Genomic DNA, 18,298 nt, shown 5'->3' with positions numbered 1-18,298 from the left:
TTTGATTTTCATGGTTGAAACAATTTTGTAGTACAATACAGCTACAAAAACATGTATTTTGGGTGTTATGATTTTGTGGTAAGAGGTCAATGCACGAACTGAAAAAAACAAAAACAATGCAAAGGTTGTTTTCATTTCGAATAGGATATCAAAAGGGAACTAGGGTAAAGACTTCATATTTCCACAACCTGGTTTCTGTTCTGCAAAGAACCACTGATCCTTACCTAAGGTAATGCCATGCCTTAAATTTGCAGCCATTTAAAAGGTTTTAAGATAAAGATGATGAAGATAAAGAAGACATTGTTTCGCCCATACCACAGTTGCAGGGGGTAAAACCAACTGCCTAAACCAGCTGACAAGCTTGAGGGATGGTGAAACCTGATATACCACAATCCCCTCCTTCAGCACTATTTTTTTCTTTCTCAGTTAAGCATTGTGGATGTTTTAGGCATTATATTTATGCACTTGTAAAACAAATTTTGCAATGAAAATGCACCTGTTGTAAAGATTCGAAGAAGCCATTTGAGAATAATTTACAAACGAAACAAACTATTGTGGCTTAAAAAAACAAGTGGGGTGTAACACTAAAACACCCAGACTTGATGTATACAACATTACATGACTAATTAACATATTCAAATGCAGATGAAGACACATCAGACAATTCTATAAGATGGTGTCAGGTCTGAATGTATGATAATGACGAACAATAGCACCTGTCTAGCACCTCCGACACCCCTATTTACACTGCTGATGAGCAGACTAAGCTGGGGATAAGATTAACAGCCCTGCCCTGAAGGCAAAGATAACTTTGAGATCCCCCCACATTTCTTCACAGCAACACGCAAATACTTCCATCCAAGCCTGTACCTGAACAAAATGCGGTACAGAAAGGGGATACGGAGTAAATAGAGTGGTACTGAAAGGGTAAATAGACGGACTCTGAAAGGGTGCAGTGAAGCAAGGTAAAAAGGGGGTGGAGTCAGACAAACTGTTTTGTCTTCAGGTACTGTCTTTTGTTCAACTGCATTGGCTGGAAATTGTCTGTTGGGGCACGTTACACTGACTTACTTCTTTCAGATCCTTTTACTTCACAAAAGCACAAGTTCTCGGTAAACACTTTCTATTATTTGTCAAAGTCTGGAAATCATGAGGTCTTGTGTTCATTTATTTAGGAAGAATGGAAACCTAGTAGCTTGATGACGAACGAACAATTTTGCAGGGCCAACCTTTTTGCTTTCAGAACTGGGGTCAGACAGAAGATTTTGCCTGGGGCGTGGCAAACTGACAAAACTAGTTTATCTCCTTTGCTAAATGATTACTGAGTTGAATCACCGTAGTGACCAGTTAGGTGGTTACGCAGGCCGCAAACAAATAAAACGGCTAGTAAACCAGTTTCTGCAGTATCCATAGTGTTGAACACTTAAACTGAGCTGATTGTTATCAGTTCCTAATTTACTGTCACACCTTAGACACATACAAAACAAACAGAACCCTTCATTTTAAGTCTGGGCACATCCTGGCCTGAAGTTGCTGAACAAAGGTATGTCTAGCCTCGGGCTACCGCCACACAGCATCTTGCCATGACAGTTAATACTGAACAATAGATTAGATCCAACAGATTGGTCTGTAACGATACATGCTTTGCAACAGGTTGCAGCCCTGTTACTTCAATTTATCCTTCACCTAAACCGAGAAGAATTTCACCTGTTAGGTCAGGTTGTGACCAAAGCTGGGAAAACTATAGCTACTTCTACCTAAATAATATAGAACTCTTCTTCACAACACTATACCTGGGTTTTATTCTAAAATATCTATATGTACCACAACTACAAAGGAAATTCCTCGCAAAACAGGAACACCAAGAGTATGCAGCAGCTGACATAGCAACAGTCATGAACTAAATAAAGGGTCTTTTTCAAGCTGCTTTCAGTGCAGTAAAAAACAAACAGGTTGACTGGAAAAAGCTGAACTTAAACCAGGAACACCAAGAAACCCTCATCAAGTAGCCATCTAACCTAGCACGGGATGCGAAAACTAGTTGTCGTGACAAAGAGACAGCATCATTAAATATGCACACCTTCATTTCATAAATGGACCTCCCATGCCACTTCAGCTGATGAATTTTTAATGTTGGACACGACTCATTCTCTTCCCTGTATACATTGAACCGCCCTGTCTGACAACCAACCACGTCCAAATTTTCCACTAGGAACATATGGATGTTCTCAATAATGTTTTCAGTGCCTGCCCCCAGTCACCAGTGCCTGTGTTTGAATTCCATCCTCTGGAAAGTACAAATATTAGCAAGGAATGGCATCGAGCGTAGGTGACAAACATTGCTGATCCCCCAATGTGGCATCCCGTGACATACAAACAATTTCTGTCCGTGTGCAGGTAGATTTGAACTCTGGGTTCACAAATGCCTTTTAAAATCCTGTCTTGCTATGTGGTGTCAACAAAAAATATCCGGGCAAACTGATGAATAACCATTCGATCGAAGGCGAGTTCAGCGTTTCTGGACGAAATGCTGTGCCAAAGGACTGTCCTAGTGTTTCTGGTAAGGGTTGACAAGGTCAGGTCGGGAGGGAACAAAACAAATGTTTGCTTTGGTCTTTTCAAACAGCCGCTCTGTAAATGGGAAAACAGTCTCATATCTTTGCCATTGCATACAGTTGACGGTCCATGTCGACATTTTCTAACTACCGTGTACTAAGCTCTACCTCTTCTGAGAATAAAAAATTAACGATTGAGGAAGAAACTTTAGGGGTATTTCAGAAATTTCGGAGTTGTTTGGTCCTTGCACGACAACACACCTGGCATTCTTTCCTGTAATTTGGCATGTTTTTGTACGGGGTGTTCAAACAACCATGAATCATCCAAGTACAAACACCCCACTACAGGCGAAGGTCAACTAAACTAGTAGCACAAGTGAGAACATACATTTGTAGAAAATACCAACAAATCATACTCATATGTATGCTTTTTTCTCCTTCAAATTCCAAATAAATTTGGGATACCTTTTCAACTCAATGTTATTTGCTCATGAAAAAATACTGGGTTATAAAAGTGATCTGGGTTTAGCGTTATTGAGGATATAAATAATACTTGTTGCTATAGCCACAAAGTCCCCTGTAGCACTAAACGTACAGACAAGTTGTCCAACAAGTCCAGACAACAAACGTGGAACTGTGGATATCAAGCATTTTAGAATTAATTTTGATAACTAAAGATCTAAGCTATACTTCAGTAAGACGTGATTAAACATGGTCTAGGGAGAGTTTAAATCAACAGAGAAGTACAAACCTTCGTTCCAGTCGTTATGTCTCCAGACAAACTGCAAAATCAAGAAAACAAAATGATAAGAGTCGTCAGATTTCTGCAATCACAAACATGTGTCTGTTTTTAGTCAGTGCAGTGTCTGGTCATACCAAAGAGTTTAAGACGACTAAACGAAAAGTAACCACAACATGTAACACTGTATAGCGTCTAAAAGTTCCTGTTTGCTATCTATGAGCAAATTTCCGATCTCTTGGCACACGGAGAGCAACATACGACCTACCTTTTTCCCGCCATAAGTACAAGCACGTTAGCCATACCTCGCCAAGACGTAAAACAAACAAACTTTTCGCACTTCTACCCCAAGAATCCGCCCCCTTATTGGGCATAGATCCTTCGTGGTGCCCTCCCAAGTCTACCCAGCGTGAATCTAAGGAGAACCTGAGGCAAATCTGACGAGAAATACTCACCCGTCCATGCTAAGGAAGGAGGCGCGGGGCAGGTTGACTGGAGGCGGACTTAGTGCGTGGCGCCAGGGGAGGAAGAGGAAGCAAGATGGCGGGACGACAGGCACGAACCCAGGTAGGCGCGATCACACAGGTAAGGGGAAACTCAGACGCTCGGACACAGCCAATCGGGTGCGCACACAGCTTCTTTTGTGTACGCCTCACCTTTATACAAATTTCATGATGCGTGCCGGGGAGGAATTCAGCGGAAAAATAATATGTGCTCAGGTGTCACGGGATCGGGGAACGAGATCCTCCGCCAAGTACCCGGATGTGGACTACTGATGACCTCCTCACCTTTGACCTCTGACATCCACCTGTTTGCGCGCGAAAGTTTTGGCTAAAAAAAGCAACCAAAACCTACACTAAAATGCCAACGAGATCTAGAGAATATGTCATCTACCGACTGGTTTTCGTTTCTCTGACGTTGTTTTTATGTTGCCGAGAGTCTGTACAACAGGAAATTGAGCTGGAAGAACACGAGAGGTAAAAATTATGGGTGGGGCTGACTTTATAAGTGACGTGTTACTTAGCTATTGCTGTTCTTCCACTTCCAGTTACACCGATACTAAGCATTTGCTTTATTTTGTGAACAGGTCTTTTCAATTTAGTACATTTAATTTGTCGCATCGGAACCATGCTAACTACTAGTGCTACTCAGATCAACCATATTATGTACTAAGATTACAAGGACATTTAATATGCAGTATGTGTGTGTTGTGTGTGTGTACAAATATAATTATGCACTTATGACTGTGTCAGTGTTTCTGCAAAATTATCCAATTATACATGAGATGCATCCGCATTGCACCTACTTTTGTCGGTGAGTGGAAGGATGTATCGGAAATTAAGACTGCACAAAGTCTTAAGAAAAATAAGTCTGCAATTTCTGATTGCACTCAATTTGTTATACATGTATCAAATAATGATAATAATAATATACGATTGTAACTTGACAGATATCTGGACATGTTCCCTCTGACTAAGTCCAACTTCACCAAAGAAGTGCTGGATAGTGAGGAGGCATGGATTGTGATCTTCCATACAGGTAAGACCATCACAGATTGTCATTCATTCACTTCTCTACCTCAAATCCTTAAAGTTGATCAAATCTATCATTTTGTTTGATTAAAAAATGAATTGTTTAATGGTACGTAGGCTAGTACTTTGGACTTTTGATTGCAAGAAATCCACGCTCTTGATTGGCTGAGAGCCATGCTGTCAGTAACCTATAGGGATGTCCGTAGTAGACTAGTAGTAGCAGAATGGTTTATTTCTCCCAAACCACATCCTGGTTGCAGCCCTAGGGCTGAATTGTCAGGCTTGTTTACATAAAATACAGACACATCATCAGAGGTATGTCGTATGATCATGCTCCCCACAAAATTTTGAACTTGTTAACATCTGTTTATTTTTCTGCAGGCTCCCTAACCTTGGAGTGGAAGAGGATGGCAGTAGCCCTGAGGGGCGTGGTCTGGGTGGGGATGATTGACAGGAAAGAAGAGAAGGATTTACTTCAGACATTGGTAAATCATGACTTTCACAAGTATGCTTTGTCAAATACATGTACCTCCATTTTACACAGATGTAACTTACCCTTAATACGATAAGGAATGTGACGAGTGAGTCTGGTGTTAGGCTATCCAATAATGTAACTATACAGTATGTAAATCAAGAGAACATTCCTACTTAAATATGTACATATCCCCTTTGACTGGGAAGCAGGCCAACATAGTGGAGGGCACCCTCCATTTGGACAGGTTATTTGTTTTCCAGATAATATATTTCTTTATCTATTACTTTATATGCTAAATCGGATAGTGAGTGTACCGGGTAATACTTTATATCATAATATTTCATGTTTCGGTATTCACACATCAAAACCTATCTGCATTATTGGTAAGATTCTGTTGTATTTCTCTATTTTCTTTATATTTCTGTAATATATCTATAGTCCAACCAGTCTGAGTGTTCTTGTATTAAAAACTCACAAGTCAACTCCAGTAGTTTCTTAAGTCTGAGCTTCTGTCATTGAACTCAATGGTTGAAGTTTTGTCAGCCCCTTTTCTCTGTATAAAGTCCAACTAGTCCAGGTGTTCTTGAAAAATCCCACAATTCAAACCTGCTAGCTTCTTAAGGTCCCAGTGTCAGTAGTCAGCTTCTGTCATGGGACTGTTGAAGTTTTGTCAGCCAACCTTTTGTTGTCAGTCACTGCTGTAATTCCTGTGGGGCAGGCACGGAACGCTAAGCCTGAATCTGTGTGCAGGCGAGCCTGCAGGCCAATATCTGTGTCATACCACAGGCTAACTGGACCAGAAACAGCTTGTCCAGCCAGACAGGTAGACAAATATGTCTGTCTTGTCTCCATGGTGATGGAGTATCCATTGTGTACCTTTTGTCTCACCTGTAATGGGTACTTCATCTGGGAATTAAACACGAAATGAGTCTATTCTGTTATGTACATAACCACTCATAACTTACTCAATATTATTAATGTACATGTAAAATATGCATGATATCAAAATTTATGATCCAATATGTAAATCAAGGACAAAACATATTTTGACAACTATTTTGACAAAAGTACTGAAAATAATTCAATGGACCTGAACTCTAATCTTTTGATAAGACATTCACATGTACATAAGACTTTGGACCTATACCCACTTCTTGGAAAATTCCACTTTAGCCAAGTGCCTGCGAAGCTGGTGTGTTACGCCGAATGGCGGTTATACTGGCTATACAGATACAGATTTAGTCAACATGTGCACCCTGAAACAAGAACTGTCAATACATTCACACACTGACCTCCGACCTACAATTCCAAAGTGCATTTCTGGGTTCAGGAAACAGAGAAATATTACGAGCCAGTGAATTTAAGACTCACTTTTCTGAGCATGCACGCGAATTTCTATAAGCACGTCATGGCCTGTTGTCACAGGAAATTAGTTGATGTAGGCTTGTCACAAAAAAAGAAAAAAAATACCCTGAAACATTCATTATTACAATTTTAATTGTTGTGAAAAATGTGTCTTTACATTTTTCTGAGGCTGCTGCATCATAATTGCTTCGATGGAAACATCAACAAACTATCATTTCCTGCACTTTGTTCAACTCCATTAATTCAAAATGCTGCACCCTTTGCAAAGCATAAAATACACAAACTGTCAACCTAAAGAACTTAAGGTTTATGCAGCTTATTGCATGGATTGTATGGACTCCAGATAATGAAGTAAAAGTCCATCAAATATTTATCCATAGGCCGGCCAAGCCAGACAAAGGCGTTCAAGTCATTCCACACCTGTAGCATTTATAGGAGCAAATGTCGGATTCACGACCTAAATAATTCATGTAAGGAGGGATAGAGGGGGATAACGAAAGACGGAGTATCTGTTGAAAGATGAAACAGGCAGAGACAGTGTTTTCTCCAGTAGGATTTACTATAGACAGGTGATAAAACTTCCTGATGCTCTCTGTAATAACCTCAAAAATCTCCAGGGCTTCCAGTTCAACCATCCAAATTGACTGTCTTATATTGTCGGTGTTAGTGGCACATCCGAAGCACAGATAATTTCCTTATAGAGCAAGATCTTTTTTCTTACCACTATGACTGAGAATTTTTTTTTTTTTTTTTAATTCTGACTCAGAATAAAGACTTGAAAACAGTTAGCATTATTATACTTCATACTAAACCCAGTACATTGCCCAGTGCAGGTTAGGTGCAGGTAAACATCAGAAATACCTGCACAGCTCCAATATTACCTGCACTAAGGTGCATACCCAGTACATGTACATTTGTAGCAGTGCAGGTCAGATGTAGGTAGACATCAGAAATACCTACACAGCTCCAATTTTACCACTAACCTGCAGCTATATATACCCAGTACATGGAGCAGTGCAGGTAGACATCAGAAATACCTGCACAGCTCCAATATTACCTATACTAGCCTGCATATACCAAGTACCTGAGTGCAGGTAGACATCAGTATGGAGCCCTGCAAGTGAATTGTTTTTTTCCAACCCAACAGGACTATGACATGGTGAAGACCCATGCAGCTCGAGTGTACCATTCTGGAGAGACAGGTTCAGACAAGCAGTGGACATACGTGGACAGTCCCCTGGATGCCAGGATTCAGGCCTGTAGCAGTATCCCAGACTCCCTGGCAAGTGTGGACGATGCTGGCCTACAGGATTTCATCTACCAGTCCTACTCATCCACTCCTACACGGTTTCCAGCTGTCCTGATATTAGGTTTGTATCCGACAATAGGTTGCTAGAACATTAAAATTTATTATGATATTGAGATTTTGATGTTTCCCTAGTAAATTGGCTGTTACCGAGGTATATTATTATTACATGTAGGTATAATAATGAACAGATTTAACATATTGCATCAACCTAATCTTTCAGATGAGTCGCCTTCCTGCATGTTCAAGGCCATGGTGAATCGCTACTACTCCTTCTTCAACTTCCGCACCATGATCAACCCATCTGACAAGGACCTCGCCATCTTTGGCCAATCACTGAAAGATTTCGACCTCCCCACTATTGCTGTACTGGTTTCCAAGACCAAGGAAAAGAAGGATTCTATGACATTTGAAGCGGTTCTTTACAATGAAGATCTGATGGGGGATGTGAACTACGTCAACCTGGTGAAGTTTCTGTTCGCGGTGAACAAGCAGTATAGACACACACTACCGGGAGAGAACATGGCGGGCAGGCGAGGGTTTGTGGAAATGAGAGATCTGTTGGAAGTAGAGAAGAAAAGATTCCAAGTCAACTTTCTACCCCCGGTACAGAAAGCCAAGAAAGAGGGAGGGCTGAAATTCACCACAAAGGTTGTCAAAGATGAATTCTAGATCAAATGTTTTATCATCGAAACATAAAAAAACGTTTTTCTTTAGTTTTGTTTTGTATAGAACATAATTGTCCTGCCTAGTATTAGATCAATGCTTACATGTGTAGAGGTGATTTTTTTGTATATTTGGGTCAAATCTTATTTGTAACAAAAGTTAACTCTGTCATCTAATTCTTATCTGTGAATGAAGGAAATACCTTTTAAGGTTTTTGGTAGGATCATCAATTCTGGCTGACTACCGGTAAGTCCTGAGCATAAAGGTAAAGATTGTATTGTGACTTGTCTTGTTGCCTATTAACATTTGGCCGTGTGCACATTACATGAGTGGCTCTTTTTCCACTGTGAAACATTTTTCAGTATATCTTGTGTCTGTGACTTTCTGTTTGGAAGAAAGGCTCTGGTTGTTCATGTAGTGCCAACAGTTTCTTTAGGAACCTTCGCCTTTAATTTATATTCAGCAAATTTTTACTTAACTTCATATACATGTACTGAATGTTATATTTTCTATTGACTACACTTACTGAAGATTTCGTTCTACCAATATGCAACCTTGTCAACTTTTCAGTACTTTACACAATATCAATATTTTTTAATTTGAAAGAATTTTCAAACAGTAAGTTTACATCTAACACATATCTACATACCTAAGTACTATGCCATGATAATTTCAAACTTGTGAAATACATTTTTAATATACATGTATGTCGTAGGAGTTCTCAGGAAAATATATTAAGAACTCAACAACATTTCATAACATATGCTAAAATAAAAATCTCATGCTTGTCTTAACACGTTTCACAAACCGTAACATTTGTACACTCTCAAAAGCCTGTAAAACAACCAAAATATTTAGTACTTACTATAGTCTTACTGGTTCAGGACTTCTTGTCCTTAATTCTTAAATGCCCTTACACTGGACAGGTAAGTCAATCTTATCTATGAAATCTTCTACTGTATCAAGAACTTAACACAACCAAATATGATGTACAAAGTTGAACTGTAAGTAATATCATGAAAGTTCATCTGTGTTGGTTGTTACATGTTTTAAGTTAAAACTTTCGATCCAACACAATAAAATTTCACCTAGCTCGAGGTGAGAGAACTTTATTGCGTTGGATCAAAAGTTTTAACTTTAAACAATATGGGAGTAACTTGTGATCTAGACTTTCTGTCTTTCCTCTGGGAAGTCCTTGGAAAGTTTCAGCTCCTCCTTGCTGGTGTGTTTCGGTGGTGAGGTGGTCCAGCGCCAGTACGCCACCTTCATCCGGTCCCACACCGCACCGAACGAGTCCATAGCCGGCCGCACGTCCAGGATGGTAAACTGGAAGTTTTCCTTCACGCTTCCACCATCGTAGTAGTCAATAATATACCTCACCTGTGGGAGGAATACATGCAGTACAGTGCTCCAAATACTTGCTTCTGCATACCTGCACCAGATCAATTTTACCTGCACCAGACAAATTTTTACCTGCACCACTCAGAATTTAGGAAGTATGGATCAAACTAAAAGCTATTCAGAAACCATTGCCATTATTTTCTTTACAATACATAGGTGATGACAGCCAAAAACAGCTAATGAAAATCCACATACACCCGTATTTGTGTTTAAGCCATGGCACACAGACCAGTCACTGCAGGTTAGGTACAGGTAGACATTAGATATATACTATATCTGCACAGTTTTACCTGCACTAAAGTATATGAACCCAGTATTTCGAGCCCTGATGTAGTAATGACTACCGGTACGTAACATTCTTTTCAAGCATTATATGGGGGTGACAATTGACACATAATTTTCCTCTGGGAACAGAGGTACAAAAGTACACCTGTTGTTGACATAACAACAGTGCTTACAATACAACATCAAACTACAGTACGGATGAAAAAACAAAACAATTAAGGTAAACTTACCTGCTTTCCACACCTGTCCACAATCCAGTCATGGCGGTCAAAGGGCAGCTCATACCTGCACGGGTGAAGCAAAGAGACAACTAAAGTTTCACTACAAAATTCATTTTGTGAACACTCATCATGACATAAGCCAGGTCACAGGTTACCAGCGCCACCTAGTGTTTGTCTCAGTAACTGCAACTGGTTGGGTTTGTTTATTATTTACATATGAATGGTTCTCTTTTGTTTGAACATGACTTATGGCTGCCTAGTTCTGTCCCGTTTGATTGGAATAAACTCAATAAAGACTGTCAACTTAATTTTTCTGTTTCTATTGTTTTTTTTGTTTTTTTTTATTCATCAAAACATACAGACATAACAAGGACAGTGTGACGCTGCACTCAAGTTAACTGCACTCAAGTTAACAACTTATATTAAATTGTTTCTATTGTTACTTCGGAGGTTTAGAAGAACATAATAATATTGTGTAAGTTTGTCGAATTGTTCAGGTACAGGTACATGTCACCTAAGCCGGTACCTGTACCTGATGTACATTTAAGGACTACATGTAGGTTTCACAATGACTGCTAGAACTGTTGTAGACTTACCCCATCCAGCTCCTCATCCTGGCCCTGGGGGAGAACTCTTTGGCCTTTCCTCCAAACTTGGCCAGCTTTGGACCACATGGACACTCCCTGCAAAATACAACAAAAATTAATATATTATTACAATATTTTCTTCATCATTCCAAAGTCATGTTTTTGTCCCTTTGTAACTAAGTCTCTGGATGTAAAATTTTGCATCGGCAGACTTTAACAGTGTCAAGGGTGAATGCCAAAGGTGGCATAAAACCTACAAGAGCCTGTGGAGTGCATTCCATTGTCTTAAAACTTGCCACTCAAAGATGGGAAATGATGTTTCAAAGGGATCATAGTCTGAAATTTGAGTCAATTTTGACACTTTGATTTTAATAATAAGATTTGTACTGTAACAAGTTAGCTACTACGCCAACTAACAACCCACACCACACCTACATGTACTCACCTGGCATGTAAGGCCTCCCATCTCAGCACTTCTTCCCAGGCCTGTTCATTGTTAGCATTGTGGATGCTGATGATGTTCTGCATGTCATCAGGTGACAGGGCATCTTCCTTCCATCTCCACCTACAATACAAAACAAACTGTTTAGGCCTGATATGTACTGATACATGTACATCACTGTTTTATACATGCAGAACTGCCTTAAAAATATATTCACAATTGTTTTCACAATTTTAAGGCATCCAAATGCAATTTCAGGGAGGCAAAGCTGGATTTCGAAAATCAATTTTCTGGTCATTCTTTTAATTTTGTTAGTTGAATAAAAAAAATATCCTTCCCCATAGGATACTCATATCTCTGAGACAAAAAATATGATGATTTTCAGTGTGAAAATGTTACATAATGCCCCGTCAGTGAACAGTTTTCCTACCCCTTTCTCAGCATGGCATTCCAGAACATCTGTGGTGATGGGTACACCCAGCGCTCACCCTCTGTACCCGCCTTCGGGATGGAAGATACCACTCTCTCTGTGGGGAGGATGAACGGTTGGTCAGGGGCAGGCTGCTGGTTTGGCGGTGGCATCTGCCAAAGGAAAAACAACTTATGGTTATAACATTGCATGTTGGCAAACATTTTATGTGCAATTTGAAAAATGCATGCAGTCTAGCCTGGGTATCATCCGGATTTTTGCTCCGCAATGCTTGAAAAATGATTTTTTCAAACGTTGCGGAGCGAAAATCCGGATGGTACCCAGGCTACATGCAGTCGGTAGTAAACACAAAACCTCTTAAACAATATCATGTGGACACTATAAAACCCCTTGACTGATTTTTTTCAGTCTGTAAAGTTGCAGGCTGCTTAATTTTTCCTCTACAATATTGAAAATGCCTCTGCAAAATGCAGACTGCAGGTGGGTATTTTTGACACTGCAACATCCCTATTCAGCTGTTCATGTCAACTCCAAATTAAGATGTATTAAGGTGCACATGCACCCAGCATTTTGAGCCCTGCCTTCCTTACCCTGTTGTCTGGGTTGATGTCTGACTCAGGCTGCTGTGGGATGAGTGCCTGTCCACCGCCCTGTCCACTCATGGGACACTCGCTCGGGACACTGGCCAACCTGGACAGGTGGGAGTCTGAAGGGCAGCAACAATTAAGGGTTAATGACCCGCCCTGTGGTGTGTTTTGTAAGGCCTGGTCATTTCTTATAACCATTACATTTATGACGTGTTTATGGCCTAATGACACAATATACACTGAAGAATAGGCGGGTCATTAACGTTATTATCATACAGCCTATGTAGCGACGTAGCAAACTTGAAGCAAAGTGAGGTTTTGCCGTGATAATCAATGGGAAATGGGGGCTTCTGATTGGGCAGTCTTCTGGCTATATGATAATCATGGTCTAGGTCTACTGGAAGTGGGGTTAGGTAAATCCATCCGTGAATGTTTGTACCGATTCTACATCACACAAGGGTACTAGTAGTGTTTCGAGGTTTTGGACAGCCCTCATTGTCTAGAGCAGAATTTTGTAACAAATTATCATACATTAGCCACAATGGAAAGAAATAAAGTGTCAGTGGAGCAGTGACACAGTACTATACCTGCTGTCCTGTCCTGTGTACTCTGAGATGCAGCAGCGTGCATGGGGCATTCTGGAGGTGGAGTCATTTTCTTCACATCAGGGTTGGGCGGGTCGGCAGGAACAGTTGTTTGGTTATTCCCCATGGCTTCCTGATATACAAATGTAACGTTACATATATATATATAAAGGAGGGGGGGGTAGTAATTATGAATTATGCAAAATTTTCGCAGTCGGTTACTAATTACATTAAATTCCTATAACTGATAACAGACTACGACTTAACGCTTTGCGGCTAATGTACTATTACGTATTATTTTGATTTGGGGGGAGGCTGCCTACGGATTACGAAGACTAAAAAGGCCTGATTACGCCTTATGAAAAAAAGGCATGCAGGCCCCCCATAGATGTCATGGTGGAGAGTCGAGACTCTGAACTGGGTAGAAGTCCTGATCGCAGTCTCTGCCATTTCCAAATTTGGTTAATGACAATCAAATAAAATAAAAAAGGGCCCAAGACTGAAGAGAAACAGTAGCAATTGGAAATTTTTCTCAAATAAGAAATAATAGGTTGAAATTATCAATCTACAAGGAATAAAAATATAATCTTTTAATTGACCTGGGGGAGGGGGTGCCTTCTACACAGAAAACTAAACAAAAGGCCGCAGAATGAAACCACTGGCACACTTAGCCGTGGTGACTAAGGAAGCCGCATTAATTACATGATGTAACGTTAGATAATATAGGAAGCATAATATACAGCTGAGCATATAACATAATGGCACCCAAAGCTAGTAAAAGTCGTTCGAACAAAATGTCATAACTCTTACTTGCAAAAGACACTCAATAGGGCTTCAGCAACGACGAAATATGAATCAAGTGTTGGCTAAGGAGTATAAAACATCTGATTATCGACAATTCTTTGATATCTGGATGACTTCTAAGAAAATATTTAAACTTACCAAATCGCGAACTCGTGCCAGTACCAGGTCCTGAGTCAGAATGTTTCGCAAGCAAGGTCACCATGTGATGACCCCGGAAGTACTTGTACTCTTAGACCCTTTTTCAGTCGAACCGCAGGTCACCGTAGAACGCGTTATTCTCTAAGATACGGCGTTTGCCGGGTCACGATTTGACCCCGTTGCATGGGTGTAAACAACTGCCTATAGTGCAGCAAAAAGACCTCAGACCTACACAATGTTTACATTTTTTCATATCTACAGGATTTGCCCAGTACAACCATGTAGATATTTCGTGCATTGCAAAATGGCAGCGAGCGCTACGGCCTTCCAAAAATTAGCAATTTTTGGTCATTTTATTTGTGCTTGTCTTTTTTACTATTTAACTGGATCCCGTTAGCTAATACCACAGTGTGATAGCCCACTTCTTTACCTTTACATTGATACCAATGACCCCTGGTAAATTTTATGGCAAACGGGTTTGCCCCCAAAAAAACTGTGACGATGCGCACATCGCGGTGGTCAAATTTAGCCCAGTTGTAAGCTACTGACACACACCATCCTGAGTTTCCGCTACATTTTGATACATTTCGCGTACTGTCATAAAATTCGTTTCTTGGTATGAGAAACTGTATGAATGTGGCTACGACATGCAATATAATAAGTGATATGATAACAATCAAGTATATACAAAAAGAGGAATTAAGACAAGGTTCTGACCATTCAAAAATCGTCAAATTTGAAGTCAATCGGTTTCGAACTTCTGCGTTCGATCCATGGAACCAAGGCAGGGCGTTCTATTTTTCGCGCCGCCAACAATGTTGCAACTTTCAACCGCTGTTTGCGAAAGTTCATAAAAAGAAGTAATCAAGTTTTTTCATCACAAACAGACTTTCTGAAACCCATTCCAAGTCAGACTTATATCATGAAGACGCTAGAGAAAGTGGGATTCATGTGCAACTATACAAATGTCAGTACATATGCCCGATGTCTGTATATTTACAGTAACAGGTCATAGTGTCCGATTTCTCCTTCAAAAATTAGGTCATGAAAAATTAACCTGTTGTTGTATTTGTTCATGCCCAAATTCCTTCTCTTCTGTTTTCATCCGTAAAGTGGGTATCGCTTTGAAGCTTACTATTTGGTCGATATTCTTTCACTTTCTTTTTTGTTCTATATAACTTTTAACAGAACATTTTTAAAGGCAAAGAAACTGTAAAGAAATTACACCTTTTCTCAAGGTTGAGCTGCAATACACATTGTGCAACTTCAAAAATAAGAACACAGGTGTCAAGCCAACATAACTATATTTCAGCCATATCTTACATTACAGGTGTATTGGTTAGAACAATTGCAAAAGCTTGCGATTCGAACAAAAATCGTTGAGAATTCGACTGAATGAGCCCAACTTACTATCGGTTACTATATTGTAACAACTACAGGATCCCAAAAGAAACAACACACGATAGATGAGGGAGGGTCTATACTTTATTAAACAATACACCAAATCGACGATGAAATAGGGCAAACGGGTTTGCCCCCAAAAAAACTAAAGGGTACCTGTCTCGAGTGGAATCATCTCCATCATACACGGTCAACTTTGAAACCTCGTTTCTCCAACAAACACCACCGGTAATGTACATCTACGACCTTGAGTGTGACGCCGGCCATTCTTACATCTCACATTAACGTATGACAAGGAAACACTTACGCAAAGCGGAGTTACAAGCCAAACAGTAAACAGTAGCAAACTCTCGTGGATTCTCGCGGATCACATTACCTTGGAAAAGAAGCACGAGATTTAAACGAGATCTTAGAGAGAGCTGCGCAGAACCGATGCGCATAGCGGTCTGCGGTTCGACTGTTTTTATTCACTAAATGTAACGTTAGCATGAATGGTTGATTCAAATGCATTTGATGGAATCACGCGGAGTTGAATTTTCTTTGTTTGGGTATCAATTTGATGAACGAAACAAAACAAGTGACGTTCAAGCCACCGGAAATGTCGTCGTGAATTAATTATGGTGGGACGTCAGCCACATATGAATGACCCTGCAGTTTAGAGACAACTCGCTAGAGGCCACTGCTACACGGTCCACCTACCAGGTTTCGTCCTGACGTTTCGTCGACGTCAGGACGTTTTGCACTCAAGGGAACGACTATTTCATACTCTAAAAATTATAAATTCTAACAAAAGCCATAATCATAACAACACAATTTCAGCTAAAAACATGGGACGGTAAACCATAACAGGAAACCGCAATTTCGGCCAGGTTTCGGGAATGTTACTACGAAAGACACGCTACATATACTCTTCAACATGTGAATAAACACGGCGGCCCGGTTGTGTTTGGTGCGCGACACGGTAGAATTGGTCGTGGTGGCTTCTTAAGAACCGGAAGAAACTACACAATATATAACTTAGCATTTGAGTCACGTTTTATGGACATGTGTAGCGCCACATGGCGTTATCTGCATAAAAATTATCTTATTTGCATGTTCGTGAGATTTAAATGGTACAAATTACCTCATTTGCATGTTCGTGAGACTCAAATGGTTCTGACCGCACAACACAGTATTCATGGGCGAACCCCGTACGGGTACAAAGTAGTGCTGCACAATACTAGAGAAAGGTGCAGAAATTGTTCTGTGCGTGGCATCGAGATGGAACCTGTGGTAAATGTTAGAGGAATACGTCAGTTTTGAGACTGTAAAAGTTGAATTATGGTGCGTGTTCAGTCGGCGTAGATTTGCGCTTTGATTCTTGTACGGTAAGTTGTGTACTACTACAGTTACGTCATAGTTACGTCAGCCACAGGTAAATGTGACCCTGCAGTTTGGAACAAATCGCTAGAGGCCACTGCTACACATGTCCATCGGCCAGGTTTCGTCCTGACGTTTCGTCGACGTCAGGACGTTTTGCACTCAAGGGAACGACTATTTCATACTCTAAAAATTATAAATTCTAAACAAAAGCCATAATCATAACAACACAATTTCAGCTAAAAACATGGGACGGTAAACCATAACAGGAAACCGCAATTTCGGCCAGGTTTCGGGAATGTTACTACGAAAGACACGCTACATATACTCTTCAACATGTGAATAAACACGGCGGCCCGGTTGTGTTTGGTGCGCGACACGGTAGAATTGGTCGTGGTGGCTTCTTAAGAACCGGAAGAAACTACACAATATATAACTTAGCATTTGAGTCACGTTTTATGGACATGTGTAGCGCCACATGGCGTTATCTGCATAAAAATTATCTTATTTGCATGTTCGTGAGATTTAAATGGTACAAATTACCTCATTTGCATGTTCGTGAGACTCAAATGGTTCTGACCGCACAACACAGTATTCATGGGCGAACCCCGTACGGGTACAAAGTAGTGCTGCACAATACTAGAGAAAGGTGCAGAAATTGTTCTGTGCGTGGCATCGAGATGGAACCTGTGGTAAATGTTAGAGGAATACGTCAGTTTTGAGACTGTAAAAGTTGAATTATGGTGCGTGTTCAGTCGGCGTAGATTTGCGCTTTGATACTTGTACTGTAAGTTGTGTACTACTACAGTTACGTCATAGTTACGTCAGCCACAGGTAAATGTGACCCTGCAGTTTGGAACAAATCGCTAGAGGCCACAGCTACACATGTCCATCGGCCAGGTTTCGACGTTTTGCACTCAAGGGAACGACTATTTCATACTCTAACATTTATTAATTACAACAATAGCGATAATCGTAACAACACAATTTCAGCAAAAAATCATAACAGGAAAGCGCAATTTCGGCGGCGTTTTCGGGAATGTTACTACGAAAGGCACGCTACGTTTATTACTAGTATTCAACATGTGAATAAACACGGCGGCCCGGTTGTGTTTGATGCCGACACGGTAGAATTGGTCGTGTTGGCTTCTTAAGAACCGGAAGAAACTTCAAAATATATAACTTAGCATTTGAGTCACGTTTTATGGACATGTGTAGCGCCACACGGCGTGATCTTCATAAAAATTATCTCATTTGCATGTTCGTGAGATTTTAATGGTACAAATTACCTCATTTGCATGTTCGTGAGATTTAAATGGTTCCGACCGCACAACACAGTATTCATGGGCGAACCCCGTACGGGTACAAAGTAGTGCTACACAATATATACTAGAGAAAGGTGCAGAAATTGTTCTGTGCAG

General features: G+C 40.4%; 3 protein-coding genes across 7 annotated transcripts in view; 1 reads left to right on the top strand and 2 right to left on the bottom strand.

Moving 5' to 3' along the window:
• LOC109486281 (polypyrimidine tract-binding protein 1-like) overlaps positions 1-4,054 on the bottom strand; it is a 29,188-nt gene extending 25,134 nt beyond the window's left edge. For all 5 annotated transcript variants that reach the window (XM_019790069.1, XM_019790070.1, XM_019790071.1 and 2 more), the window contains exons 1-2: positions 3,750-4,054; positions 3,307-3,337 (exon numbers count right to left, since the gene is read on the bottom strand). In XM_019790069.1, coding sequence (XP_019645628.1) covers positions 3,307-3,337; positions 3,750-3,757 — 39 coding nt within the window. In that variant the 5' untranslated portion in view covers positions 3,758-4,054. The remainder of the gene's footprint in view (positions 1-3,306; positions 3,338-3,749) is intronic.
• A 5-nt stretch (positions 4,055-4,059) lies between these two features.
• LOC109486317 lies at positions 4,060-8,872 on the top strand. Its single transcript, XM_019790134.1, has 5 exons — positions 4,060-4,271; positions 4,745-4,833; positions 5,208-5,311; positions 7,814-8,036; positions 8,196-8,872. The coding sequence occupies exons 1-5, from the start codon at positions 4,156-4,158 to the stop codon at positions 8,642-8,644; spliced, it is 981 nt and encodes a 326-aa protein (XP_019645693.1). The 5' UTR covers positions 4,060-4,155; the 3' UTR covers positions 8,645-8,872.
• An 854-nt stretch (positions 8,873-9,726) lies between these two features.
• LOC109486360 (cytochrome c-type heme lyase-like) lies at positions 9,727-14,165 on the bottom strand. The gene is made up of 8 exons (XM_019790189.1): positions 14,118-14,165; positions 13,179-13,308; positions 12,595-12,710; positions 12,005-12,156; positions 11,578-11,697; positions 11,142-11,228; positions 10,555-10,609; positions 9,727-10,018 (listed from the first exon to the last, which is right to left on the bottom strand). Exons 2-8 carry the CDS (start codon positions 13,300-13,302, stop codon positions 9,803-9,805), a joined length of 870 nt encoding a protein of 289 aa, XP_019645748.1. The 5' UTR covers positions 13,303-13,308; positions 14,118-14,165; the 3' UTR covers positions 9,727-9,802.
• Between the last annotated feature and the right edge of the window lie 4,133 nt (positions 14,166-18,298).

This window comes from Branchiostoma belcheri, unplaced genomic scaffold (genome assembly GCF_001625305.1).
Source record: "Branchiostoma belcheri isolate BF01 breed outbred unplaced genomic scaffold, Haploidv18h27 scaffold8, whole genome shotgun sequence".
NCBI classification, from domain to species: domain Eukaryota; kingdom Metazoa; phylum Chordata; class Leptocardii; order Amphioxiformes; family Branchiostomatidae; genus Branchiostoma; species Branchiostoma belcheri.
This window is presented reverse-complemented; position numbering and strand designations above follow the sequence as displayed.

Excerpts from the sequence above, each read along its gene's own strand:
- LOC109486360 (XM_019790189.1), bottom strand. The coding sequence starts at position 13,302 with ATGGGGAATAACCAAACAACTGTTCCTGCCGACCCGCCCAACCCTGAT. Across the intron at positions 12,711-13,178 it reads TACACAGGACAGGACAGCAG|ACTCCCACCTGTCCAGGTTG; the intron begins GTATAGTACTGT and ends GCTGCCCTTCAG. Across the intron at positions 10,019-10,554 it reads TGGACAGGTGTGGAAAGCAG|GTGAGGTATATTATTGACTA; the intron begins GTAAGTTTACCT and ends TTCCTCCCACAG.
- LOC109486317 (XM_019790134.1), top strand. The coding sequence starts at position 4,156 with ATGCCAACGAGATCTAGAGAATATGTCATCTACCGACTGGTTTTCGTT. Across the intron at positions 4,272-4,744 it reads GAGCTGGAAGAACACGAGAG|ATATCTGGACATGTTCCCTC; the intron begins GTAAAAATTATG and ends GTAACTTGACAG. Across the intron at positions 8,037-8,195 it reads TCCAGCTGTCCTGATATTAG|ATGAGTCGCCTTCCTGCATG; the intron begins GTTTGTATCCGA and ends CTAATCTTTCAG.